The sequence below is a fragment of the Crocodylus porosus genome, unplaced genomic scaffold (assembly GCF_001723895.1).
Source record: "Crocodylus porosus isolate Cpor-Errol unplaced genomic scaffold, CroPor_comp1, whole genome shotgun sequence".
In the NCBI taxonomy this organism is placed as follows: Eukaryota; Metazoa; Chordata; order Crocodylia; family Crocodylidae; genus Crocodylus; species Crocodylus porosus.
In genome coordinates this window covers 35095185-35122459 of record NW_017728911.1, presented here as the reverse complement: position 1 = coordinate 35122459, position 27275 = coordinate 35095185, and the positions used below count along the sequence as shown (strand labels likewise).

At 48.1% G+C, this 27275-nt stretch overlaps 1 protein-coding gene across 1 annotated transcript in view; it reads left to right on the top strand.

Moving 5' to 3' along the window:
* ADAMTS17 (ADAM metallopeptidase with thrombospondin type 1 motif 17) overlaps positions 1 to 27275 on the top strand; it is a 252778-nt gene that overhangs the window by 66318 nt on the left and 159185 nt on the right. The window contains exon 7 of the mRNA XM_019533183.1: positions 9885 to 9990. Within this exon, the coding sequence (XP_019388728.1) occupies positions 9885 to 9990 (106 nt within the window). The remainder of the gene's footprint in view (positions 1 to 9884; positions 9991 to 27275) is intronic.

Sequence of the window (27275 nt, the reverse complement as noted above, 5' to 3'; positions counted from 1 at the left end):
GCTGAGTGATCTTCCCACGAGATGTCCGGGTAATTGAAGTCACCCATGACAACCAACTCGGAGGTCTTCAAGAGGAGGCTTGACGATCAGCTGACCGGGGTCGTCTGACCTCGGTCCTCTTTCCAGCCGGGGCAGGGGTTTGCCCGATAATCCATTGGGTCCCTTCTGACTCTATAATCTATGAATAGACGTATAAGGCACCAGACTCCAGTGAGGGGCAAAAAGCTTACGCTGTTCCTGTGGTTACTGAGCATCGTTTCCATTGAGTTCCAGTAAGTGCATCCTCCTTTTCAGCGCTCCAAGGCTGCGGCCCTAGACACAACAGATGAGCTTGGCAGGTGTGTTTCCACGGGCCACAATCGCTGGAGTGTAAAGCAGCCCCAGCTCACTCCCAACATCTGAATCTAGATTGGGTTAGACCTTGTGACACACTAGCCAATGCTTTAACCAGTAGACCCAGCTTCCCACCAGCTGTGAATGTTTCCGTTTTCAAATACCTTCCTGTACTTCCAGCCCTAAATAAACTTTATTTCCTTTAAAAGAGGGTTGCCTGTCTCAGTCAGTCCTGCTATTAGGACATTGTGCTCTGAAGTCTATTATATTATCGGCTCTAGAAACATCTGCTTTTTTACCCACAGCTATTATGGCAGATGTCAGGGAGCGATTACAGTTGTTAGTCTTTTAGGGTATGTGTTATGAAAATCACAGAATGGAGAAGTAACCACTCTTCCCTTTTCAACTCCGTTTTCCTTGCTGGGCTCTTGGGATTGTGATGGCAATTGTGTGTCCTGGAAGTGACAGTGTTTGCAGTTGTAAGGAAGATGTGGGTTTTATCAGGCACTGCAAGGCTGTAGGGAAGCTGTCCAGTTGCAGGAAATATGCTGCGTTCTGGGGACATGAGCCAAAGCTCTGAAGATTAGACTAACTTTTGAGATTAACGTTTCTGTAAAGATTGAATTGAACTTTGTGGCCTGTAGTGATGTGACATAATGCCCCAAACTGATAAAATTGACCCTCCAATTCTGTGCACAGCCAGCTGGACACCTGTATAGAAACTGGATGGCGAGAGGCATGTGCAGGTAGTCAAGTCTTAGGGTATCTCTTCTGAAATCTGCCGTTGACTCTTGGTGCAGCCTTATGAGGTAGTTGATTGCTATGTCTCTGTTTTCCCAGCTGTAACATAGATGTAATAATATTTACCTGCCTCACAGGTGAGGATTAGTTTTGTTCATACTTGTGCACCACTGATAGCTCTTTGCACAGAAAGGGCCATGCAGCTTTGTGAAAAATTGCAGGCTGCAGAGTCAAAGGAGTGGACTATACAGGCGCTCAATGACTTCCCTTTATTATGCGTGTCTAGGAATTGTCATCACCTCCTCCCTTTACAACCATCACAATACTAGAGCAACACTAACTGTCCATTGAAAGCCAGTCCTGGAACCAAATTCCTTCTCCAGCTCTCTCTCCCTCCACCATGCCAAAGAAAATGAATCACACTTACAATACAGTTCTCTGCCTGAGTGCATAGCATTATACTTGCAGCCATGCAATTGTTGGGTGGGGGGTCAACAGGCCAGTGGGACTGAGATGAATGATGGGGCTGCCTTCTGTGCACTGGAATTCAATGCAAAGAGCAGAAAAGCTATAGATCTGATGTCAGTGCGGATTTTGCCCTTGCAGCCCTCTGAAAGCTTGCTGCCTTGAGCATTTACATTCCCCGTCAAATAAATGTGTAGTTTATGGAGAGGCCTATTTGGAACAAGCTACCGCTCACCTTGTGCAGTGCCTGCGGGTCCGTCCATGAGATGTTCCATTAGATAAGACCTCTTTTTCCCCCCTACCCCAAATCTGGTTGCCGCAATTGCGTTTGGTCTCTTTGGAGCTCTGCAACTTGCTGCGGGGATGGCGTTTGGCATGAGTTTCTTGTTTTCCTACCCGACTGTGGCCCTCTCCTGTGCATTGGAAGTTTGCATTATAATTTCTGTACTTCTGATTCATAACGGCTGGTATTGTTTCCAGTGTGGTTTTCATTAACTGCAGTGACAATGAAAGCTGTTGCTAAGCAAAACAGTTTCCGTAAGTGAACTCTGAGCTGTAATGGAAACCGCGTTGTTACCGCAGGGATAAGAGACGTTGACATCTAAACAACTAACCAGAACTAAGCCAAATTAATCTGTGCCACTCACCCGGCATGGAGCACAGCCTCATAAAACGAAGAACGTAGTCTCTTTATCCCCTTTTGGGTAGCCCCCAGGGATCAAAACGGGACAGCACAGTGACAGCACTGCGGCTGCCTGGCCTGTACTGAGTTGCAGGCTGCCTTACATAATGGAGAAGGTCCTGTTTGTTGCTCTATTTCTTACTAAGCACCACCATCACACTTCCAGTTTTCAAGAAATCATTGTCCAGTCTTCTGGTCTGGAGTGCATATCTGGCAGGGTGGGAGTCTCGCAAAGAGAATAACCATGGGAGGGTGTTTAAAATAACACCCCCGAATAGAAACGGTGGGGAGCAGAGGACTGGCTCTGCGCATTCGAACACGTTTGACGCCTGCTGAAAAGCTCTGATTTGAGCTTTAAAGCGTTCATTCGAGCGGTAAGTACCTTAAAACACGAAAGCAATCTTTATAGATTTTATAAAGGAAGATCGTGGCATTGGAAGGAGAGCAGGGCACCAAAACGCTAAGACACGAGAGCAATTGCAAAGCGGATGTCGCCGTGTTGGACGTACCTGGGCAGTTTGCTCGCTGGGAGAGCTCATTGTTCATTCCCTCCCTAGGTGTCAGCTATAAGCCCAGCATCTGTTATTGTAGGATTAAATGGAGGTGAGAGCACCAGAACTTGACCTCCTCTTGGCAAATATGCAGCATCCTAGCTGCCTGACTGAGCCGGTAGGAGCAATGTAGTCATTCCCCTTGGAGACATTGCCAGCAAAGGGCCAGCAGCTGACATTTGACAACTTTCTGGATAAACCAGAGTTTACACAGTTGCATGTGGGGAGCTTTGCGTCTAAGCCCGTGGTCAGCAGTTCCATGCCGTCATTATGCAGCTCCTCCCGGGAGGGGGAATTACACTCATGCTTCAAACTAGCGCTTGGCTTTCCTCTCCCCTTAGCACTGCTCCTGTTTGAGGGGGCAAGAGAGCTGGTTTGGGTAAAATAAGAATCCCTTCCTCGCATCCAGGACTGATCCCCATCCTTGCATCTGAGCAGGGCGAGGTGTAAAAGAAAGTTTGACTTGCTTTATTTCTTCTTGGTTTTTCATTTTCACACACCTCCGTCTCCCAGGCATGGTCAGGTACAGGGATGCCAAACAGTGAGATCCTCTACTTAGGAGTATTCCTACTCCGAGCCGTGGCATAAAGAGGTAGTTGGCCACGTTAGCTTGACGTCAGGCAGAAGGCCGAGTAGCTTTACACTTTATGGACAAACGTGCCAGGAAAGGTGCAAGGAAGCCAGAGTGCATGATATTTCCAGGCTGTGGTAACTTTGGGAGCTCAAAAGATTCAAAGCCTTCGGTGGCGTAATGTAACCTCTGTTTGCATCCATCCAAGCCGAAGCCCTGAACTGTACTGACTCCAACACCACGATTTCTTTCATTTACGTACGTACAGCAGTATATGCGCTAGGGCTGCGGGGTCAAACATACCGCCCCTGGGCCGGATCTGGTCTGCCGAGCCGCACCACCTGGCCCCGGTGTTGTCCAGGGTCTAAGCCGATCCTTACAGGGTACAGAGCCACTTCAACAAAAAATGGATTTAGAAATACTGTCTGACTAGTTCTGTGGCTCTAAATCTCAAGGGTGTCTGTTTATCTTGCACAGCACAGGTGCCAGGCTAGCAGAAGCGGGCGCTGTTTGTGGCTTGGTTCCCCGAGTGGGCACTGCGTGTAGCACGACCTGGTCAGGGTAGGTGGGATCTGTGCTGCGCACCCCCAGTTAGACTGTGCCCCACGCAACGCCCGTCCCAGCCGCTCTGGGACCCACGTCACATGCACGGTTCCCAGCCTGGCTGGAGCGGGCACCGTGTCTGGTGTGCAGGGGGACGTGGGACTGGTCCAGTGCAGCCCGTGGACCAGTCCCCTGCCAGTCCTCTAGCCCGCGGGGCCAGATGAGCTTTACAGTCCTCTGCTAGAGGGAAATGTTACTGTTTGCATTTGCCCAGCCTCAGATGCATTTATGGAATAAAGAATTTTTGCTTTAATCATTTATGAATCTGTGTAAGGACTTATGTTATATTGGCCCAAATTCTTAAATATGTTTGCTTAAACACCCAGCCTGGAGATTTAGAGCCACAGAACAAGCCAGATAGTGCTTTTTAACCCATTTTCAGTTACAATGTTAAACTTTTTTTTCCCTATTATTTGAAATATCAATGCTCCCAAAAGGTTTGAGTTCTGTGAACGTTCAGTGCCTCTGCAAATCCAACCTTGTATGTAGGTGTATAACACTGAGATGGGTGCCTGTCATTGGACTGTCTGCTGCTCTCCTCTTATAGGCTTCATCGCACAGTAATGCCCTGGTCTTGATCAGTCCCAGAACCGTATTGTAATGAACACGCTGAATAACACCAACAGCCACAATACGTTAGGTCGCCAAGTTTGGAAATGTTGGCCACTGCTGACGTTAGATAATAGCAAGAAGGAAACCATGTTGAATATTGAGAACACTGAAAATAAAATAGCTGAACACTCAAAATAAGATAACTAAATGAAACTATATCAGATCTCTCCATATGAGCCAGGTTGGTCCCCTTTTCAGCTATTTCTGCGTTCCAGTTTTTACGCACTGGCAATTCTCTCATTTTCCACCATCTAGTAACAAGGCAAAGTAGCATATAACAGTGCTATTGCCAATTGCTTCCAGCGGAGAGTAGGATTGCTAAATGGTCTTTGAGCATAATGAAGAACTGTTGTTTGAGGCTTGCAGCTGAAACTGAGCCTTTAACTGGTTGCAAAAACCTGTGTGGACTTTTCTTTTGGACCGCATCGCCCCATGTCCCCTTCCATCAGAGTGCCAGCACAGCAGTCACTTTTTATGAAGTTTATCTGCAAGAAAGTCAAGCTTGAATCATTTTAAACTGAGTCAGCTTCCCTTTGTGGTTGATCACAGAGGTTTAGATACAGTTTTCCCCATCGCTTTGCAGTGACCTTCTCATGCAACACACATTCCAGAGAGTTGTGGTATATTTTTATCTAACATGAGAAGACATAGTTTTTATACCCAGGATGGAAAACTAGATGATTAACGGTACAGAATCCAGATATGGGTTTTGAACCTAAGACTGTCTGATCTTTAAATAATGCCATCATTCTGGTCCTGTTGCTGTGAGACTAACTTTCAGCTGCTGGAGTGATATGAAGGCCTTGGAATAGATTTAGAAACGGTGTATTTTAGTGGAATTGTATCACTTGATGACAAAAAAAACTGCATGTAGTTTCACATCTTCCTAGAAATCCCTTTACTGCAATATCTCAGTCTCGGTTACCTGATAGTGCTAAGGATAAGCTAGTGGACAAGTTTACACAAGGACTCTGTGCCATCTCATAGATCCCCCTGGCAGTAGCATCCTTCCATGACCTTGTCATCTCCTAAATTTAATTCTAGGTTTCTTCTCATACAAGGACATATATGTCAAAGTAAGAAGAAGAGCTGATAAACCATCGGTCCCTTAAGGACTGTAGAAGGCAGCCTAGTTACTGATGATGCAGAGAAAGCTGAAGTATTTAATGCTTTTTTTTTTTTTTTTTTAATACATCAGTCTTCACAAATAGGCGCAGCTGCCAGAGGCTGAGCCTGGTTAGCAGTAAATATAGGGAAGAAGACAAACAGCCTAGAGTAGTGGAAGGAAAGGGTAGCGATTACTTAGAGAAGCTAGCTGCTTTCATGTCAGCAGGGTTGGATGGGATGCACCGTAGGATACTAAAAGTATTTTAGTAATTTCAGAGCCATTGGCTATTTTCTTTGGGGATTCATGGACGTTGGGTGAGGTCCTGGATGACTGGAAAAGGGCAAATATGGTGCCCATCTTTCAGAAAAGGAAGGAGGAAGATCCAGAGAATTACAGACCGGTCAGACTCACCTCGATACCTGGAAAGCTCACGGAGCAGGTCCTTAAGGAAGCTATAGTGAAGCACCTAGCAGAGAAAAAAGTGATCAAGAATAGCCAGCATGGATTCACCAAGAACAAGTCATGCTTGACCAGCCTGATTTCCTTCTATGATAAGGTGGCAGGTTCTGTGGGTGGGGAGAGAGCCGTGAATGCGATATGCTTTGACTTTAGCAAGGATTTTGAAGCTGTTTCCCACAACTAGATGAAAGTACTATAAGGTGGATAGATAACTGTTTGGATCATCATGCTCAACGAATAGTCATCAGTGGCTCAACACTTAGTCGGGAGGGGATATCATGTGGGGTTCCCCAGGGGTCTGTCCAGTGTCTGGTATTGTTTAGTATCTTTATTAATGATTTAGTTGATGGGATTGAATGCGTGCTTAGCAAATTTGTGGGTGACATCGACTTGGGCGTAGTTGCAAACACTGGACAGCAGGTCTAGGATCCAGAATGACCTGGATGGACTGGAAAAATGTGTGGCGGAAGTGGCTCTAGAGCATCCCCCACCCTTGCATTAGTGAGGACAGAGGAAGGGGAGGAGGCATGCCTCTGGCCATGGATTGCAAGGGAGGGAATTCTTACCTGCTTGGGAGATTGTAGGAAGTCCCCATCTGCTGCTTCTGCAGTGTGATTCTCCGTGTCATTGTCTTTAGTATTTGCTGTTGCTAATGCACAGGTTGATCCCAGCCCCACTGATGATAACAGATCTCTCTGTTGCATTCACTGGCTTTTGAACCAGTAGGGTAGGATGGGGAATACTGGTCGCAGTGCAGCTACTGATAGTCTTGCCATTGAATTCATGGAGTCAAACATGGTAAGTGCAACTGGTCCTACCGTTGGAGCTCTGCTCCTGGCCAATGCATTTGTCTTTCTCCATGTGACTGTACTAGGTGTCTAAATAATTTGCAGCGTGCTCCACTGGATCTGAGTACTTCCTCAGGAGATATGGTCGTTTGAAATCCCACATGCCCTTTTTGTAAGGAGCTGTTGTGATCTGCTGCAGTCCTGTGCACTGGCTGGAAAGGCAGAGCTACTGGCAGGGTAATTTCTCGTCCTCAGCTCCATAGCTCCCTTTCTCTGGCTGCCCCAGGCATGGCTCGCTAATATGCTTGTCCTCCTGCAAAGCCCAACTCCTTCCCCGGGGACTGGAGCAGACGTGAGACTGATGGGTAGAGGAGCCTGAAGGGTCCTCAGGACCTTTCTGTTAAGGACAAAGTATGGGGGGCCTCATGCAGAAGAGTTGCCTTTCTCTGTGGTGCGTGTGGGAGGAGGAGGTCACACAAGAGGTGCACGCATCAGGAATGGCACGCAGCCCAGTCCACGGGTGGTCCCTGTGTTCGCTCTATAGGAGAGAGTGCGTGTGCATACGTGTGTGGGCAGGGAAAGGACAAGGTCCCAAACCCTCCATAATATGGACTCTTTAGTCCCTTGTCCCCATAGAGAGAGGGACCAATGTGGTAAGGCAGCAGTGTGCACAACCTCCTTTCTGTTTGAGAAGCAGCTGTGGCCAAAAGTTTTCCTCGCTCCTTGCACCCAGTTTTCCTCCTCAGATGCTGGGAGAATATTTAAGAGACCTGGGTCCAGCTCTGCAATAGTAGGAGATTGGCTGGTCACCTAATTGATCCTTTCCATCCCCGACTTCAGCTCAACTCCTTACATTTTTCTTTCCCTGAATCCAGGGTCTTGCAGTTCATCTTTAATCCCATCCCTTCTATTATTGGTTTTACAGTACGCTACCATTTCCCCAAACTGCCCCGTTGTGTGCTGAATATGTTCCCACCAATGGTTGACCCCAAATTTGGCTGGAAAGATTAGCCTGTAACCAGCAAGGGTATTATTATTTATACGTTGCCCGAAGGGTACGTGGCAAGGGCTTTAATGCAGTGAACTTCAGAAGTCAACCAGAAATACTCTGCCGCTGTTAACAGGCACCGTCAGAGGGGGACCATCAGAAGCAGTCATAGACCTTTAGCAGACGCTGTCATCTGCTCTCAGTGCACTGAGCTGTCAGTTCTCTATGACGGCTTTTCATTCCCTGACTTTGAATGTAGGCTAGAAAGTAGAAAACGGTTTCTCATGCTCATTGCATAAAGGTCTTGGTTTCTCCTGCTCAGAGCCTAAAGGTCTTGGAGCAGCCACCCAAGATGGACAAACCCCCACAGTGGTATAGGATGCAGCATGATTGTTTTATTCCATGGCTCGCTGCAATGCCAGTGAATAGGACTTGATGGCCCACAAGCTCCCTGTTCCCCCATGTGTAGCACGCTGCCCCATAAGGAGCCCTATTGACGGTCTCTTCAGTAAAGCGCTCGTCAATGTGAGGAAACCTAGCGCTGTATGACTGCTGATTTAAACTTGGTGTGAATCTGGACTTACACGGTCATTGCCTATTGAATAAGCAATGATTAACATCTGAGGTCCCCAGGACCTGCTGCCATCCTTGTAATTAAGAGGGGCTTTACCCATGGGTGGGCCTACAAGCCCACCCACCTCCTTGTGCGGAGCCAGGATAGCTGAGGTTCCCATTGTCCCCATCCCAACTGCTAAAGCAAAAGTTGAAGTCTGTCTCCCCGGCCTATGTTCCACCCTAGATCCCTGGACAAGAAATATATCCATGTTATTAATCAGAAGACATAAAAAAAGAACCCAAAGTGGACTTTTTCCAAGCCTAATCACAGAGTTTTACACCATTTGTGTCCTGATAAACAAAGATGTTTTGATGGTCTGGGATAAAAAAAAAAATATATGATGTTACCTTTATAGCACAGCTGCTGCCATCATTTTACTTTAATTATTAAAGGCAGCTGACCCCAAAGCCACCTCTGTGTGGGAATGGCATTTATTGCATGTTAAAGAGATCCCTTGTCCCCTGCTTAAAAGAAAGGCCTTGAAAAAATTAAAATGCAGTTATTGAAGGTCTTGGCACTTCCTCTTTTTCCTAGCATTGTATAAGGTCCTAATTGAATTAGCAGTATGATCTTCAGCATTCGGTTTGCTGCATATTTCTTGGGAAATCCTAGTTTGCAAACACCCTTGAAATGTTTCCACGGCATTTGAGATTTGCCTAGTCAGCAGCATGGGAAAACTTTTCTGCACGTAGCTGGGGCTCTATTTGGCCATATTCTTAGTCTTTGTTTAAATCCCCCATTGACCTAACTGGGAGTGCTGCATGTTGAATGATGAGAAATGTGGTCTGCTGGCATCTCGGGAGCCCAGTCCAGTGCTCATGCACTTGTGTGGGTAAGCCTTGGCGAGGGCAAGTCCTAAATTCCTTTAGACCAACAGACAACTTTACCATCTCTATTAACCTTAAGACTTTTTGTACCTAGTGTATCAACACCCCCATCTCTGCCCCTCTCGCTTCACTAAATGCAAGAATACCTTGCCAAAAAATGCAAGCTTCAGTCCTTTTAAAAGTGCCTCTGGCTTTTTTGGTACATGGCTTTTCTCCAGCATGATACTGGAGGCGAGGAGAACGTCGCATCACCATCCTCTGAGGATCCCTAGCAGCATCCTTTTGTTAGTAGACTAGCTCACCCCGGTCTCTGCTAACGATGACAATATATTCCCTAAGGAATGTGCCAAACTCGATTGTTTCTATGGGATCAAAACGAGGCTGGAAGCTCAGAGGGTACATGTAGGTCTCTGATGAGGTCCTGAAAGATTGCTGTAGTATTTTCCAATTCGTCTGTTGGTTTTCATACTGCTCCGGCTGTGTTGAATGTGTGAGCCCCTTAGCTAGCGCTAATGGGAATGTTTTCTCTGTCTGCCGCAGGGATTGCTTACCTGGGAGGTGTATGCAGTGCCAAGAGGAAATGTGTTCTTGCAGAAGACAACGGTCTCAATCTGGCGTTTACCATTGCTCATGAGCTTGGGCACAAGTAAGTGGTGATCCTGATATTCCAGCCACGTGCAGATGCAACTGTGCCTTGCCTTACGGGTGGAATAACTGCCGTCATGCCTAACTCAGCTTCAGCTGACATATTGATGAATTGCCTGATGTTTGGGGGATTTACTGGAGTAGCTCTTTCAGCACACAGGATTTTCCTTGTTTGACCCCTCGCCTGTTGCTAAATCCTGCATTTAAATGAGGGCCTTTGTACAACTAGTAAAAAGAAACCCCATTGGCTGAGCTAATGGACGATGGGGATATTTTGCAGCCCATTCTGCTTTTGTTATTTTGGGACAACTCCTGAATAACTTTGGTGACCCTGTGGAGTTCCTTCAGATTTTTTGCAGTATACCTAAAAATAGCAGATTTTGTCTTTTAAAGCATGCCTAGGATAACCAGTCCTGTCTTTCCAGCAGCGCTAAGCACCCAACTCTTTGTCAACCTACTCAGTTGCTGAAAGAATAACTGAGAAGCCTGTTGTGTTAGTGGAGCATTGTGCCTCTGATGCTGTCAGCTTCCTGTAGCATTTTTAATAAAGTGCAAGTTCCCTCTGTAGAATCACCAAAAAGATGCATAGGAAGAAGAATAATGGGCCCAAGCTAGCAAAAAAAAAAAAAGATGCAGATCCATATTTTCCCAAAACCAGGAGTACCCAGATCTAATTTTTATTTGGGCCAAGACATAGAGAAAGGCCCAGCCACAAAGTTCAGCTCCAGCTCAGGACCTTAATGTTTTTTTCATAGATTTTTAGGGTCAGAAGGGACCTCAGTAGGTCATCGAGTCTGACCCCTGCCCCAGGCAGGAAAGAGCGCTGGGGTCAGATGACTCCAGCCAGGCGCTTGTCCAGTCTCCTCTTAAAGAAATGACTTTGCTTTGATGATGGTTGGGTCTAGAGGTGTTGATTTTTGCTAACCTTTGAGCATTGACAGAAATCAAATTTCAAAGTCACCTTTGATTGAAATTATTCACAGAAACTGCATTTTAAAATGTGAATATCCAAGAAGTGCTTATATGACTAGGGAGAGAAATAGCTTCATCTGATTTATCAGACCAGTCCCAGTTAAAGGGACTTTTGAACGCTCTCTCTGGAAGAGTTGCAGATAAGATGATCGATTCATAGACAAACCAAGCCTTTGTAAAAACAAAAAGTGTGGCATGCTGGAAACTAGGAAATTCTAGGAAAGTTCACAATGCTTATAAATGGTTGGTGTCTTGGTGGGGGCGGCGCAGGCTAATTTGATTAATTTTAAGAAGTCAGTTACTACAAGTTGCTTGCACTGCTGTTCTGTTTGAGGCTAGAGACATTGTAATTTGTTCAGGATTTCACGGTCACGGTTTGAGTCGGGTCCAAAGCAGGATGGCAGAATTCTCTGCCTTCCAAAGTGAAGTACGACCTATACAAGCGCAAAGGTACAGGCCTTTCTCCTCCTCCACTCAAATGGCTGTGTTCACATCATGTCTTAGTTACACCATGTAATGTTTAGGACGTTTTTACAACTAGCAGCTCTTGTAATGGAAAGAGTATTTTGATCAAATCCTATTTTTTGCGGTCTTTAGAGAGCATGTGTTTTGGAATTCTTGGCTGAATGCTGATAGCCTCCTCGTGTTTATAGTCCTATTGTATACTCACTCCCTACAATAACAAATATTTGATAGCTAAGCTAAAGCCAGTAAATCATATTAAGTTGCTGGCCCATCCTCCTGCATGCTAGGTGATTGTTTTATGGAAGCGTGTGGCTTCAGAAATCTAATTTGGGAGTTGCATGGAGGCTATTTAGGCTACCACCAAAAAATGACAAGATGAACATGAAGCTCCTATTCATCTTCAAATGACACCAGAGTCGAATGAGCCAAACCAAGCGTGGTTTCAGCAGGAGAAAGGAAGGGCATTTGGTTTTGCTTTTATTTTAACCACATGCCAAGCTGTTGAAATGATTCCAAGCATAATATAAAATTAACCTGCGGGTAACATTAAGGGAAGTCAGGATTCATTTTTTGGATGAGACAAGACTGAGAAGGGAGAATATTTGATCTGTTAGCAAAGAGCAAGAGCCCACCCTCCTCCACCCCTGCAGTGCTTGCCACTGTTCCCTGCAGGGCCAAGTACCGCCGTGTAAGAAGTACTGAATGTGATGATATAAAGGCTTAGTATTGATCTGTAGGGTAATTGTCTCTGATATGTCCTCCATAGGAGGTCTATATTGAGCAGATTCATTTTGGTATTGGGTGGTGGAACCGGAGCGTGCTCCATCCACTCCATGCATTGACCTGGTATTGCAGTGCTTCCAGGACCGGTGCAAAAAAACAGAAAAAAAAAAAAAAATCTGCATCAAACTACAAGGCCCAGGTGCCTCTCTTGGGGTCTAAGGCACCTGGGCCCCTAGCCCCTTCAGTGTGGCAAGGAAGGAAGGGTAGGGGAGCAGGCATGCATCTGTCTCTTATCACCGCCCATGATGTGTTGCAACCCACCCTCCATCCAAGTCTGCTGGCCTGGATTTTTGCTGCTAAATCTGATCCCTTCTTTTGTGCATTTAAGGCTGGATCCTGCTCTCTTTAAAATCAACAGGAACCTTCCCATTTACTTTAATGAAGATCAGACCCTTGCTTATTTTGTTTGTCGTCATGTTCTTCTGTAGCGGTTAGCCAGGCGCTAGTCTTGAACTACAGCGGGATGATCCAAATGCTGATGCTTTTAGTATAGCGTGGTGGAGGGAAGGGCAGGTCATATATTTCATCTACAACACTGTGGTTGCCATAAGATGCCTATAGCACAGGGGCAGGCAATTATTTTGGGCAGAGGGCTGCTTACTGAGTTTCGGCAAGCCATTGAGGGCCACATGACGGGCAGCCCAGGGAAGATTAATATTAATTTTCTAAATATTTTAGGGGCCCTGTGGGCCAGGTAGAATGGCCTGGAAGGCCACATCCAGCCCCTGGGCCACATTTTGCTCACCCCTGCCATAGGATGTGAGGGATCTCCTGAGTGAGACAGTGCAGCTGAACAAATGAATCCTGGGATTTACAGTGAAAAACCAAAAAAATATTTCAAGGGCCTGATACAAAACTCCAAAATTATTGTTTAAAATGCTGACAATGTGGACTAAAGTCAACATCCCTACGGGGGGAAAAATAGACAATTTGGAGCACACACCCCAACAACCACCGCCTGCAGGTGTAGCATTGGCTAGTTTCTTGGATAGAAGTTGCAAAGTTAAGATGTATTGCTCCTTGGCATGTGAGAAACCAATGATGTCTATGCAGATCAAGGGTTCAGTTTGGCATTCACGCACAACTTCTGACTTGGGGTTTGGCAAAAGTTAAGGGGTTACTAACCCCATGTGTCAGAATCCTCTTCTGCCACTCATGCCACTTGGGCTCACTGAAGAAACACTGCTCCAGGCAGCCGAGCTATAAAAACACCCACACCTAATTGTCCTAATAAAAATATCTGTTAGCGAGAGAATTATTGGACTTACAAAGCCTCATTCACTGGCATTAACCCACAGGGTTGTCATTGCAGGATGGCTGCACAAGCTGCTGTAATCGTGTGGTAGTTTGCTGTTCAACACATGGAATGAGGATTGAGCCAGAGGATGCATTGCCTGCTTTTATGTAGTTGGATCTGAGAGATCCTCTTCATGCACAGGACCTTGGAGAAGGACTTAGAAGGGAAAATTCAATGGGCAGGATGAAGCCCACTGCTTCTGAGCCATTTAAAATATCAGATCCCCACCACAATCCTGTGACAGGTCAGTAGGGCAAGGACAGAGCAAGCACCACCCCTTCAACTAGGTAATTAAGCTCAGAAATCTTTCCAAAATGAGGCACTTCAGGGCAATTGCAAAGACCAGTGTTTGATGCAGGAATTACGGGGTGAAATGCTGGGGTCTCTGATATGCAGAAAACCAGGTTAGATGTTCCCAGTGGTACCTTCCTGCCTTGCAATCTGCAGTCCAAACGTTTTGAAGACAGAAGTAAAGAAGATCTTTGTTTGCTTGGACTCTGCAGCCTTTCCCAGAACTGAAAGGCACATTAGCTAGGGCTGGATTTGGTCCTGGCCGCTTGGAGAGGTCCTGGCTCAGCCCCAGAGCGGCAGCTGGGAGGGAGGTAGAGATGGCCGTGCTGTCATTGCTGATTGGCACTGCCACCCCTGCAGCTGTGAAGGTGATCTGGGATCCCGAAAGGCCACAGCTCTAGGTTTCTGGATCCCTAGAAGCCAGCCCTAGATGTCTGTGACCTGTAGAAACACTGATGCCAGGAGTGAACCCCTGGTATTTGCTCTGAGCAGTTATGCTATTACCATTTTTAAGCCCTTTGCAAGGTAAAAAGGCTTCAAGAGTTTTGTAAATCAATTGCTCCGATTCTCCTTTATATATATATCCAACAGTCTCCCAAGTTGGGGCAGCGGATGGGCTGCGGCCAGGGCCTTTTTCAGCTAGCGACGTCCAGTTCTGTCATCACCCCTGCAACAGCTTGCGGGTGTGTGGTGAGTGTGCATGGAGGTGTCGCTAGCGGGGCCCAGCTCTCCTTCGGTTGTGCGACAGCAGCCTGTGGAGGTATGGCTGGCGGCCACGATGTGTCAAACGCTCTTGAACAAAAGACAAGAAATAAACGGCTCTGAGCAGGACGCGGGCTGTCGCCAGAAGTGCAGAGACCACATGTTCCCAGGCTTAGAGCTGAACCAGATGAAGGTAAAAAGTCAAGCGGTAAAAATCCTACCTAACTCAAATCCCAACAACACGTTACTGCGAACCATCATGTGAGTGGTAAGGTTTCCTGTTGAATAATGGTAAAGCATCAATTGTGTATTGAGTATCAAGGGGCAGCGACTCTTCCAGTGCTGCGGCATGTATAGGTACTGTTCAGTCTGCCGGCTGATGTGTAAGCTGATAGACTTGCGTAGTGAAATGTTGGCCTGATATGTCAAGCGCCGTATGCAGCAGGAAGACTCTGTCATGCAAATGACCATATAAAAATAGGAGCAGGGAAGGCTGTCAAAGTGCTTGCAGGCCTGAAGGGAACGCGTCTTGAGCGGCTCCAAGGCCAGTACAGATTTACATCCTGGGGCAGCTTGGATCGTCAAATCGGAGTCAGTGTAATGCAGGCATACAAGCAAGCTTCCCAATCCCCAGGACAGGAAGTCAAAAAAGCAATTATCCAGATGTGTGAAGTATGGAGATTTGCCTGCAATACGTATTAAAAATGAAAAGTTTAATATAGGGCCTGGGGACCAGCCAGAGAAAATGGGAGACAGATTCAAATGCTCAGGTAGCGCTGTCTGAGCAGACAATGAGTTGGTGTGAGGCCATTTATTTTCTGTAAGTGCCGTGGCTTGTGGCCCCAGTCGGAGCGGAGTGGCTGCATTGCAGCCAGCCAGCTAAATCAGGAGACAGAGCAGCATGACCGTTCCTGGAAATGACATAATAATTGAGGGACTTTTGCTACAAATCCCGTAGTTTTTAGCCTGAGATTATGACATTCAGAATGGAGGAGGTGAATTAAAAGCACAAAAACTTTCTTCCTCCTCCTCCTCAGCTCTGGATCATCAGCTCCAGACCAGGGAGCACTGTTTCTATCAAAGACCGTCTTTCCATCCCAAGCGGCTCAAAACGTTAACCCTTCCCTCCTCCCCATGGCCCCTGCCTCCCTTTTAAGAGTTCCCACCTTGTTCTCCTGCTCTTGGTTGTGGTTGGACCTGCACTGTAATGATGCCAGAAGCAAAGCTCCCTCCATGGCGTATGGAAAGAGCTGCCTGTTGGAAAGTACGGGCAAGGCAGCCTTGCTAGCAGGAGCCAAAAACGTGATGGTGCCGACAGCCAGGTCAACTCAGGGAAAAAAAGGCAGGCCTTGTCAATGCTTTGATAGCAAATTCAGCAGTGGCATGACTCAGTCCTACAGTTATCGGGCCGTCACTCTGGCACTGACCTGAAATCCCATGGAAACTTTTCTTTCCAATATCCCACTATCATTGCAAGGGTGCATGAACCGTTGGGAAGAAACAGTCAGTTAACAGACTTCCCTTTCCTGTGATCCAAAAAGGCAAAACAGAAGCAACAGGATTGAGGTGGCAGAGACAAGTGCTCAGAAGTTGCTTAATCCCAGTTTCTAGGTTCCCTGTGCTACTTTAATCCAGTCCCCTTGGGCATCTGTGCTTTGCACTGAAGGAGGCAGGGGTTTTATGGAAAAAAGAGCTCTGGGACCATGTTCCTCAATGCTATTTTCTAACGCATGTGCACGATTCCCTAACTTCTATGCCAGGCATTGTAGCCTTAGTGTTTTGTGTGTGTGTATGTGTGTGTATACACACACGCACATGTATATTAATGTGTGTGTGTGTGTGTGTGTGTATACACACACGCACGTGTATATTAATGTGTGTGTGTGTATACACACACGCACATGTATATTAATGTGTGTGTGTGTGTGTGTATACACACACGCACGTGTATATTAGTGTGTGTGTGTGTGTATACACACATGCGTGCATATATATTAATGTGTGTGTGTATGTATATATGTGTGTGTGTGTGTGTGTGTGTATATATGGTACTTGGTGCTTTGAAGCCCAGGGACAAATGTGAATTTGAGACACTGCAGAGGGATTCAGACTAGGAGAGGGGAGAAAGGTGTGACAGGATCAGTTCATTTGCAAGTGGAGAGGACCAGGGTGATAAGGTCGCTCCCAAAAGGCTCTCCTTCCATCAAAGGGAGAGCCATAAGGCTAGAACCAGGGGACAGAGAGCTAGAGCTTTGGGTCTGTGCTATAACGCCCATGCCTTAGTTTCCTCATCTGTAAAATAGCTCACACCCTTCACTAAATCCCGTTTCTCTTCGGATGGCAGTTCAAGACATACCCAAACTAGTTGGAAACAGCCTAGCTCAAGCTCTAATGGCAGTCTGACTCAGTGCAGCACAGCCTTTAATGTAGACAAAGCCACTCAAGGACCTTCCCAGATGCTCGGGTGCGTTTTGCAGGTTGTGCTATATTTCACCGTAGCACCGGAGGTCAATCGAAGGAGGGCATGGACAAGCAAATACCTATTCACCATCCTTAGACAGTGCTTTGCCTTCCATCGAAACATTTGAGCACAAGCTCAGCTCCCAGCATGAGTTTGCCTCATTTTTAATGCACTGGCATGCTTGGGTCTAGAAGAAGGAGCAGAGGTTAGGACATGAGCACTCTCTGTGGTGGTGCTTACTGCCAAGTCTTGCTCAAATGGGCTTTGCACATTGAGGGCTACAAATGCCCACCACTGTTGGGATTAGAAACTGATCTGTCCAGTTTGGTCCATCAGCAGGCACCCCACTTGCTCAGTGCAGCCCCCCCGCCTTCCCCTTCTCCGGAGACGGTCCTGTACCAAAACCACAGCTTGAAACATCTGTCGGCCTTGAACAGGGTTGAGCCCAGAGAAAATCTGCCTGGTCAGCCTTGAGCAGAAACAGCCCCCCCCTCGGGAAGGTTTTAATCTGCGACCACACATTTGTAGCTCGGGATGTGTCTAACTAAGTTCAATCAGAAGTGAGAGAAACCAGTTAAGGAATCTGCCCCTTGCGGCAGGCCACTAGTGTCTGAACCTGACGAGTGTTCGAGGACCCTTGTGCGCTGCCGTAGCACGGAGAGCAGCATGAGCTAAAGCACCCACACGCTCCCCCAACTTTGCTAGTGGGTTTGGCAGTTCACACCCGAATCCTGATCTGCCAGGACTACGCTGCTTGCCGTGCCTGAGCTGGTTAATTTAAAGCTAAGTCAGGGAGGTCAGCACAAGCTGCAGTCACAACAATGGCCGCTGTTTTAGACCTACCCTTAGAACAGAGGTTCCCATTCTTTTTAGACTCAAGCTCGCTCCCCCTTCGAATATACCAGCTCTCCATTTTCACTCATTGGAGGGGGTTTTTCTGACTATGGAAAAATAACAGAGCAGTTCTTCTGTTGCAGGGAACTCGGACTGACCGCGACAGGTCAGAGTGTTTTGGACACGAGGGGTTCCTATTTGAAATCTCTGAGTTTATCTTGTGAAGCACACGCGAGTGTTTGCACACCTAACAGCATTAATATCATGTGGCAACCCATGGCACCTTTAAAGGAGCGCGCAGTAGCGCGTGGCGCTGAGAGTCCTTGCTTTCGAGGTGCAGAATAGGAACCGCTTCAATCCACCCGGTGCCTCAAACTGTCTTGTTACTAGGGGTGGGGGGAACAGGTTCAGGTATGATACGGACGGGTCTGAGTGTCTGCCCAGCTTTTGGGCAGGTTTGAAAAATGATTGTTTGACTCCCCCTAGCCCCGCTCTTATTGCTGTTTCCTCCCTTTTCGCTTACGACATTTCTGTCTTGCAAGAGAGGATCCCCTGTTCTCATGAGATTTCTAGACCCAACTAGCTTGGTTAAAGTTTGAAGCATTTTGGTGCATTTGAATGTTTTGAAGTTCACCTTTCCTGGGACCTATCATTGTGTAGCATCTTCCTATGAGATACTTACAGGAGAAAGGGTGATCTGGTTGTTAAATACTTGAGTTCGTTTCCAATTCTTCCACTGACGCTGCCTCTGACCTAAATCAAGCCGTTTAAATCTGGTCTCTGCTTCAGTTCCCCTGCCCCACAGGGATGCCATGATATTTCCAAGGCCCACAGATAAAAGCAAGAAGTATTATTGCATCCTTCCACTTACAGACATATACTCAACTCTACACCCACTTCTTACAGCCGTCAGTACAACTGAAATGCAACCAGGCAGGCTGAGGTCAGATCATGGCACAGCCGTGTTCCCCATCAGTCAGCTGCAGCTATGACTCACTTCCAGCTTCAGCCGGGACACAAACAAACTCATTTTGTCTCCAGATCTTCTCTTTTTTTTCATTATTATTATTTCCATTTCTAGCTGAACCCAGTGCACAGTTTTGGCTTCAAATGAAATTTTCAGTCAACACTAAATTTGCAGTTTCTTTTTAATTAACTCTGCTTCGGAGGTGGCTGGATTTTTCCCGGCATCAGAATGAGAGAGTAAAGGATGATAAGAATAATTTGGACCTCAGTGTCCGAGGGTCTCAAAGCACTCTACAAACATGAATGAAGTCGGTCCTGACTCACGGTTATCAGACAGGTTCTTACAGTTTTCAGTAGCGTCCACACTCGCAGTCCATGAACATTGCTCGTGCAAACTGGATTTCCATGCTCGAAGATCAATGCAGGGCTTCGTCTGCTCCTGTGAGGTCCCAGGGAGTCCAGCTCGATATTTTTTTTTTTTTTTTGTCTCGGGTACCGATTCTGCGTGTTTCACACGATGGCTTTGCCAGGCAATCTGGTCTTGAAGGTATCAGTCAGCCTTCAGGACAGTCTAATCTTCCCTTGTATCCAGGTCCCATGGGAGAGCTCTCTGTACCAAGGATGCAAGGCACTCGCTTTGTCTCTGCCAGACGCATCGGCTCTGAGTTGGGGCAGTCCTCTTGGTCCGCCAGGAGTGGAAAGTGAACTCCATTATAATTGGGAGGGACCTGGTGTTGGCTTTGAATTACCAGCACCCATCCAGGAATGACTGTGGTGTAGACATATAGCCTAAGGTTGGCTGCAGGCTGTGGGAAAAGTCATTTTCTCCCCTGTTCTCAATTCATTGTGGCCTGCCTCTATTGCTGTCTCCCTCTGCTTCTCGGTCTCTCTCTCTTCCTTGCCCCCAGTTATTTGTTATTTTGCCATAGATAATTGCAAACACATTTACCTGGTTAAGTCGCCTTTACTGTTCAGCTCCAGACAAAGTAAAAGCCCTGACTGCTTTGTTGTGTACTTTTAGTTATAAAGAAAATTATTTCATAACCAGTTCTGGGCTAGCTTCATCCTGCAATGTCAGAAGGAGGCATTTAGACACAGGAGATCCCACATTAAGTGACCCACAGTGTTAGAGAAAAGGGTCAGAGATACCTAAATAGCTAAGTACAGACCTGCAGGTCAGAGGTGGCTTTCTTGGAAATGTAACTGGCAGCCTCAGAGAAGCTATAGCAATGCAGCACCTGAATGTGTGGCTTAAAAAAAAAAATGTACTGGCGATTCTTTCTAAAGAAAGAGGATGCGACTGGACAGCATGGCGATAGGACGCCCTAGGACCCCATCTTCCCCTGCACTCTGGTCCTGAGCCCGGCCCTGTCTTTGCTTTAATCATCTTGCCCAAGACGGTCAAACTGCACCAACCAGGCAAACAACCATCAGTCGTTGCAAGGGGCCCGGCCAGCAGAATCGCTGTTTAATCAACAGCTTTGTGCCTTCGCCAGCTCTCCGTCTTTCTTTTCAGAAGACTTATTCTGCTGACTAAGCCAAGAATATGTTAAATAGCCAGCTTGTAATGAATTGGCAAAGCCTGCAGCTGCTTCCTGCCGCAAGGGCTCCGGTTTCATACGCCACTGGTTTGCTGGCAATGGCCTCGTACGCCCAGTGACCCAGAGCCCAGGCACTGCACAAGTCCTCATTGTGTGACCTCTGCAGTGTACCCCCAACGCAGGAAATATTAGGTTTGCGAGTGCCACTTACCAAATAAGCATTTGTTTTTCTACAAGGGTAGCAATCTAGCCCATGTATTTACTTTTCCACCGGCAGGTGGGAGCCATGCTGCTTGCAAAGGCTTCTGGTCCCTTCTAGACATGACCGAAGAGTTTGGGTGGGTGGCAAATTCCACGTTGTCACTTGAAAAAACACTTTGTGCAGGAATTGGTTGGGGGTGGGACCGAAGGAAGGGAACCAAGTCCCAGAAAGCGTAGCTCCATTTACTGCCCTGTGAAAAGAGGCCTCATTTGAGCAGAGTAAGAAGCGTGGCTTTGTTCAGCATGTATCAGTCTATTGTTTGGCCAAAAACCTTGCCTGGAGATAAAATTCAACAAGAAGAGGTTACCCCATGGGCTCTGCTGCAAACCAACAGGCTTTCATTGTCCTTCCTGTCTGCCCCCATATGGTACTGGCACTGGGAAAGCGCCCTGCTCTGACCCAGCAGTGAAGGCTTATCTTTGAGTTGAACCCTTCCTTCCAGAGGAAAAAAGTGAGATCCTAGGGTCGGTCGTTTTGTGTCCTTCCTGCCCATTTCCAGCCTGCTAAATCTCACCCCCCCTAAGTGAAAATAGCCTGAAAAATGCATTGAGTTTTATATAGGGTTTGTTTGTTTTTTAAATTCCTAATATATTTCCAGGCTTCTGCTTTCTGTTCCAGAAACTCATTTCAGCCCCTGGTCTCGCCCGCATTCACAAGCAAGTTCCCTCTTCAAACATGTCCGATGCCCAGCTGGTCGTAGCCGGCTGCCACTGATTTCATCCGTGCTCCTCGCACACCCCAGTTTGGGCACAGCCTGGAGCACAGCAGGCTTTTTGCTGGCTGCCACTCCTACGCGAGCAGGGCTGTCTCCGGTGCCCAGCACTGTCATTTCTACGGCACTGTTTAATACCAGCCGGAGCCAACTGACTTTCCTGGGTATTGCCGTTCGCCAGGTTTACTCCTGCCACGCTCCGAGATGGCTTTATATGTTCATTTGTATTATAGAAATGAGAGTGAGAAGAGGCCCCAGGTTTAGACTGCTCCACGAAGAAAGCCTTCCAGGTGGCTTTAGGACAATCTCCGTTATAGTGCGCTGGGAGAAGATGAGTTTTTCTGTACAAAGATGAATTCTGAGCCCAGCATCACAATAGCTGGAGCAGCCTGCCTTTCAGTGGAGCTGCTTCCTCTCTCATTTGTGCCAGCTTTGGCCACATGAGACGAGATTCATCCCTGGTATTAATTGTCTCATTGTCTTCAGGAGGGGGGTTGACTGATGCAGCAAATTCTGCTCATGCTTTCTATTATTTCAGAGTATACTGGGATGATCCGAGTACAATAGGCTGCTCACGTGGGCTCCTATTCACATCTGTTCTCACTGCTACGGTTTTTAGGCGCTGGGGTTGCAGGTTCAAGTTTTCATCTCTCCCCCTCTCCCACACCTCCAGGGTACACGTGCGCAGTAGGTTGCATCTCAGAAGTGCTCTTGCAGATCTGTTATTTTTTCACCTGCAAAATTTGCACCGAGGGTATCACAAAGTACAGCTTTGCTCCTCTAGCTCCAGGCCTGAGCTTCCAAGTCAAACATGCTGCAAAATGCCCCTGGGGAGCAGAACTGGGCTGCCTTTTCCAGACAGTGGGGCTCTGCTTTGATTTTGAAATTCACCTTGAGTGAATCAAATGGACCCTGCGCTGCGTCCTCAAGTCCTCGCACTGCTTGACGGACCCCACTTTCTCTTCCTCTCGCAAAGCACACAGATGCATGCAGCAGATCTGGCCACTGCCAACTGTCGCATGCACTATTCATTGCACAATGCACCTCCAGAAAGCTGTCAGCAATTCGGTGCCCATCGCAGCCAAAGCCCCTCTAAGAGGTGTCTGTGTATGAAGATAACAGGCCTTTTTTGTTTCCCTGTACTTTGACTGCCCGGTAAGAGGATGGAGCCAGAGATCTTCAAAGTAGAGGTATCTCTTTTCAAGTTGCTTATTACTTTGTCTTTTTTCATAGAGCCATCTTAGGCAATACAAAAAGCAAACTTGGATTCATTAGCGCTGAGGTTTGTAGGCAAACCAGCACCCCCTCCCCCTCCCTTCTGTACTGTATTCCGCATCAGGATTGGTCTGTACACATCATTTCCAAATTGCTTTGATACCAAGCCATAGTCTGCAGTGTTTCTATTTGATATCAAGCCTCTCCCTACAGAACAAGTGAGGGAGACTGAGTGACTCTGTGCTCTGCACTTTCAAAATAGTTTCTAAGCAGCCAAGGTCAAATGACTCCAGGATTATAAATGATTTTCCCAGCTGCTCCAGTAGGCATAATCCCTAGGGCTTAAGGAGCTGGGAAGCAGGAGGAGCAGTTACTAGAAGATCCCCCTACGGAGAAGGAGCTCTTCTGAGTCCCAGGGAGAGTGGCTCTGACATGGGTATCACTGAAGCTTTCACAGCATCATTGCTATGTCTCCAGCCAAAGGGGCTTGCTCCTGGAGGCCTGCAGTGCATTCAGGGGACTATAACCTGAGCTTGCTGAACTTGGTAGGGCCCGTGTTTCACGCCAGGTCTTGTGGCTCCGAGAGGTGCACATTCTGCCCGTTTGCAAGCAAAACCAAGGGCTTAACTTGGTTCTCAACCAATGCAGTCACAGTCCAGCTTAGGTCAGTGTGAGAAATGCATCTGAAGTGACCACCCTCTTTCCTTGTGCCAGACCTGCTGCCCTTACCGCTGGGAAGGGTGAAAAATGGCTTTAAAGTATCCCACCCTGCAAAGAAGGGTGTCTTTCCCCAGATGTGGTGCATGAGATGTAGCTAATGTGTGAGATGACCGCGGCAGCTTGTGTGCGCCAGCCCCTCAAGGGACTTCTCTGATTCTTGATGTGCCAGGACAGTCCCACTCCTACAATACTTTCACGCCGACGCCAACACCTCCGATGCCAGGCATCTCCCCCCTTCCGTCTCCGCGTGTGGAGAATTAATTCTGCAGTGATGGAAAACCAGCCAACATTTTTGCCTCCTACAGAGTGGACAGTTTTCCGGTGGGGTGGAAAGTGCAACATTTGTTGTTTCCCTCTTGAACATTGTTGGAAAAGAAATTTCCACCGGCTATTGCCTCTGCTTGCATGTTGCTTGCTAGTGCTGTGTTGTCTTATCTGGAGTTGACCCCCCAAACCTGACCGAGCTAATTAATGGCATCAGCTGAACTCACAGGGTAGGGTTATCTGTACCCATAGCATTTCCCCGCAGACTTCTCATATGTGGGTCAAAGGGCCTGTCCCAGACCATCCCAGCGATCCTATTGAATCGCTGATCGCGTCCGGGTTTCAGTACAGTTGTCTTGTAGGTGAACATTGTGCAGCTCTCCTTAAGGTTTCTTCCCCTGTCCCTGTCTCATATCTTCGTTCCTTCAGGGTTTTCCCCATCTGGATAGACTGCAAAGGAAGCACCGAAGTCCTGCCCGTCACAAGGGGAAACTAGCAATCTCTTTCTCCTCCTGTCGAGCTGCCAGCACTTTGTCCCACTCCCAATCTCCGCACTCGGTCTGCCGCTGAAATCTGTAGCACGAAAGGCTGGGAGATTGGCCGCCGTGTTGCAGGCAGATACTGATGATGCAGCTGGACTCGGATGAAAGACAAAGCAAGTCTTATGTCTAGGGAGAGAAGTGGGCCTTGCCTGGGATGTGGGAGAGGAGCCCTGCTGAGCTGGGTGCTCAGATTGCCAAGCGATGCCACCTCGGGGGTGGCTGTTCCTCCCAGCCGGTCCACAGCTGTGTCCGTCTTGACCGTAATCGAAGCCACGTGGGCTGCTGCCACACCCTCCTTGTGCAGAGAAAGGAGAGGTTAGAAACTGCCCAGTTTCAGGACACAGTTGCAGTCACTGAGACAGTTCGCCTCCCTTATCAGCGAGAGCCAAGCACATATGAAAACCGTGCCTCCAGCTGCTGGGCAAGAAAACAGGGAATAAACAGCAAGGCAAAGGAAACAGGAAGGTTCAACATCCCAGGGAAGAGCTGCTTGTGATACCCTGAGTAGGGAGGGGGTAGGGCCCAGTGATCTAGAGGCTGCCTGTGTGGCTAGGAGGGGCAGCAGGTGGAAGGGAAAGCGTGGTTAACACTGGTCAGTGCGAAAGTCTCCGCAGTGGTTTGTAGAAACTTAACTGCAGCCAGGTCCTGATCCACCGAGGAGGAAAGCGAGGGCTCTCTTACTTCGGCGTCGGTGGCATTGAACAGGGCATGGTCGCCCCAGAGGCAGTTCTCCCTCGCTGAATTGGGTACGCGGGAGCGGAACAGCAGCTCTCCTCTACTTGCCACTCACATCAAGGCTCGTCTGCCTTACGCACCGGTTTCATGAGTGACTGGTGCCTCCTGAGTCTGGGGGGGCACCAGATTGCCGACGGGGAGTCCCCCAGTGACCAATGGCCAACTGGGGGGGATCCCCCAGTGGCCGATCGCCAAGCCAGTGGTGAAACCAGAAGTGCACTTCCAGTTTCACATCTGGTGCTTCCAGGGGGTGCACGTGCACCTGCGTGCACCCCCTACGCATCACTAATGACCAGTTTGATTCTGGGCAGGACCCCAGGGCTCGGTTGGAGCTGATTTTGTTAGCAAGACCACCGTTCGGCTCAGGTTTCAGAAGTGCTTTTGTTGCTGGTGGAGACTCCAAAAGCGGCGAGTGTTTAGGTAAGCAGAACAGGGCAGTGTTTCCCTGAGGACATAATACCTCTTTGGTGAGGAGTTCCCACCCGTCAGCATAACTATGCACAGACATTGCCAGCTGCCGGGCGACGCGTTACCGTTCCTCTCGCAGCTGCCATGCTCACCTTCGTGGTGCTGCTGGCTAGCCACGGACACAAGTCCCCTGCTGAGCGCCCAAAACGGCTTGTCCTACCCAGCGAGCAACCTCAGCTAAGCTCCTTGGGAAAAGCTCCCAAAGCCAGGATGGGGTCGCTCCAGTCCCCAGCTAGATGCAACTGGCACAGGCTCCAGCCGGAAATGTAAGTGTCTTAAGCAGAATTACAGTTTGCAAGTGAAGGCAGGTGTTTCCTTCACCTTGCCTGAAGGTTTGGACATGCCACTGGAGAATCAGCCACTCTGCAAGGAAAGAGAGGATTTGGTGAGGATCACCTGAGCAAATAATATCCACTGAGGACGCAACAGACCCGAGACCCCCACTGCTGGAGAAACGACCACGGGGTGTTGCATCCTATCCTTTGCGGTCCTGACTCAAAACCCATCCGAGCCAACGGAAAGACTCTCCACTTGACTTTGGTGGGTTTTGTGCCAGGCTGGAGCAGAGGGAGACAGGGCCGGGTGAGTGAACAGGGGGCATTTTAGGCAGCTCAGGACAAGCTTGCACAGCATCTGCCCCTGCTGTGCCTGGCTCCAGGGCATGCTATCAGCCCCTTGCCTCGCGAGCTGTGCTTGCTGCCTTCCAGCTCCCATGGCAAAAGCCCTCGTCCTTTGTAAATGAAAAACATATCATAATGGGCTGGATCTGTCATGCAGCTGAATAAACCGTAGCTTTCTGCGCTGCTATTCACCATAGGCGTTTGTGTGTTCTCACTCTCTCTTGTTGACTTCTTGGCGGTTTGATGAGTAGATAACCATATAAAACGTCTGGTTACTTCATTATTGGAGAGTGACTTACACTTGGTTAAGAAAACAAGCGGCAGTAGTCATGGCTCCCTTAAGATGTTGTCTCTCTGGATTAAAAAAAAAAAAAGGAACAAAAAGCCCCAGCTGTTATTCTCGAAGGTCTCCATCCTGGGGAAGATGCGAACAGAACGGCCCCCCACTGCTACTTAATAAGTGTTAAAGAGCGGCTGGTCCCCTCCGGCTTCCCCCAAGGGGAGTCTTGACAGGTTCTGAGAGGGATGAGTTATGAGCTGTGTAAATACAGTCGTATTTCCCCACTGAAGAACCTAGAGGTGAAAACATTTGCGTTTTCCGTGAAGTCAGCCGCCCAGCGGCCGCGGTTTCTGGAAGCCGGTTTGCCCGCACTCTCCTGTCGCCTTTCCTTTAGCACCACCGAGTCTCCTTGAATTTGCCTGTTGCTCCCCATCCCGCTCATGTCGTCCCCACTCGAGCTGTCCCGGCTTCCCCACGGCTGCTCCGCGCGCAACATTTTCCTGGCTCGCTCAATCCGTTTAAACTCGCTGACCTCCCCTCACCGCTCGGATTACGATTCCGGCTCTAATGAGCGACCCCCACCTTTATCATGTCTTTATTTTTGCCCAGTCGGGAGTCTTGTAACTAGCTATATCGGTGTTTCCTAGTGGAATGTTAAACATGCTGAACCAGTTCAGAAGTCGGCATTTTTCCAGTGCTGGAGCTTCAGTTTCAAAAGCTAATAAAAATTCCTAGCGGTGAAATCGCCTTGAGACTGCATGGCTTAAGGCCTTGATTATTGACTATAAAGTCTCCCATTTCTAGGTTGCTGGTTCCAACCCAGCCCACGTTAGTAGGTGCTGAGAGTCATCTCCATCTCTCCTCTATCTGAGGGGGCCTTTGTTGAGTGAAGTTGAGTGACCTTGGCTCTGCTCCCACAGGACACATCACAGAAGCAGGGACCGTGACTAATGCTGCTTGGCACCTTCATCAGCAGCGGAGATGGGAAGTGCCCTGGAGACAGAAACCCTGTCTTTGATCACGGTGGATTGAGGGAGAGCGGGGGGAGCTTTCCCTTGCAGCTACTCGTGTTGCATCCCTCGTATAGACGAAGAGAAGACCTCCGTCCCAGGGCTTCCCAGCTGGCACTGCCCCTCTCCCAGCTCTCGCTCGCTCG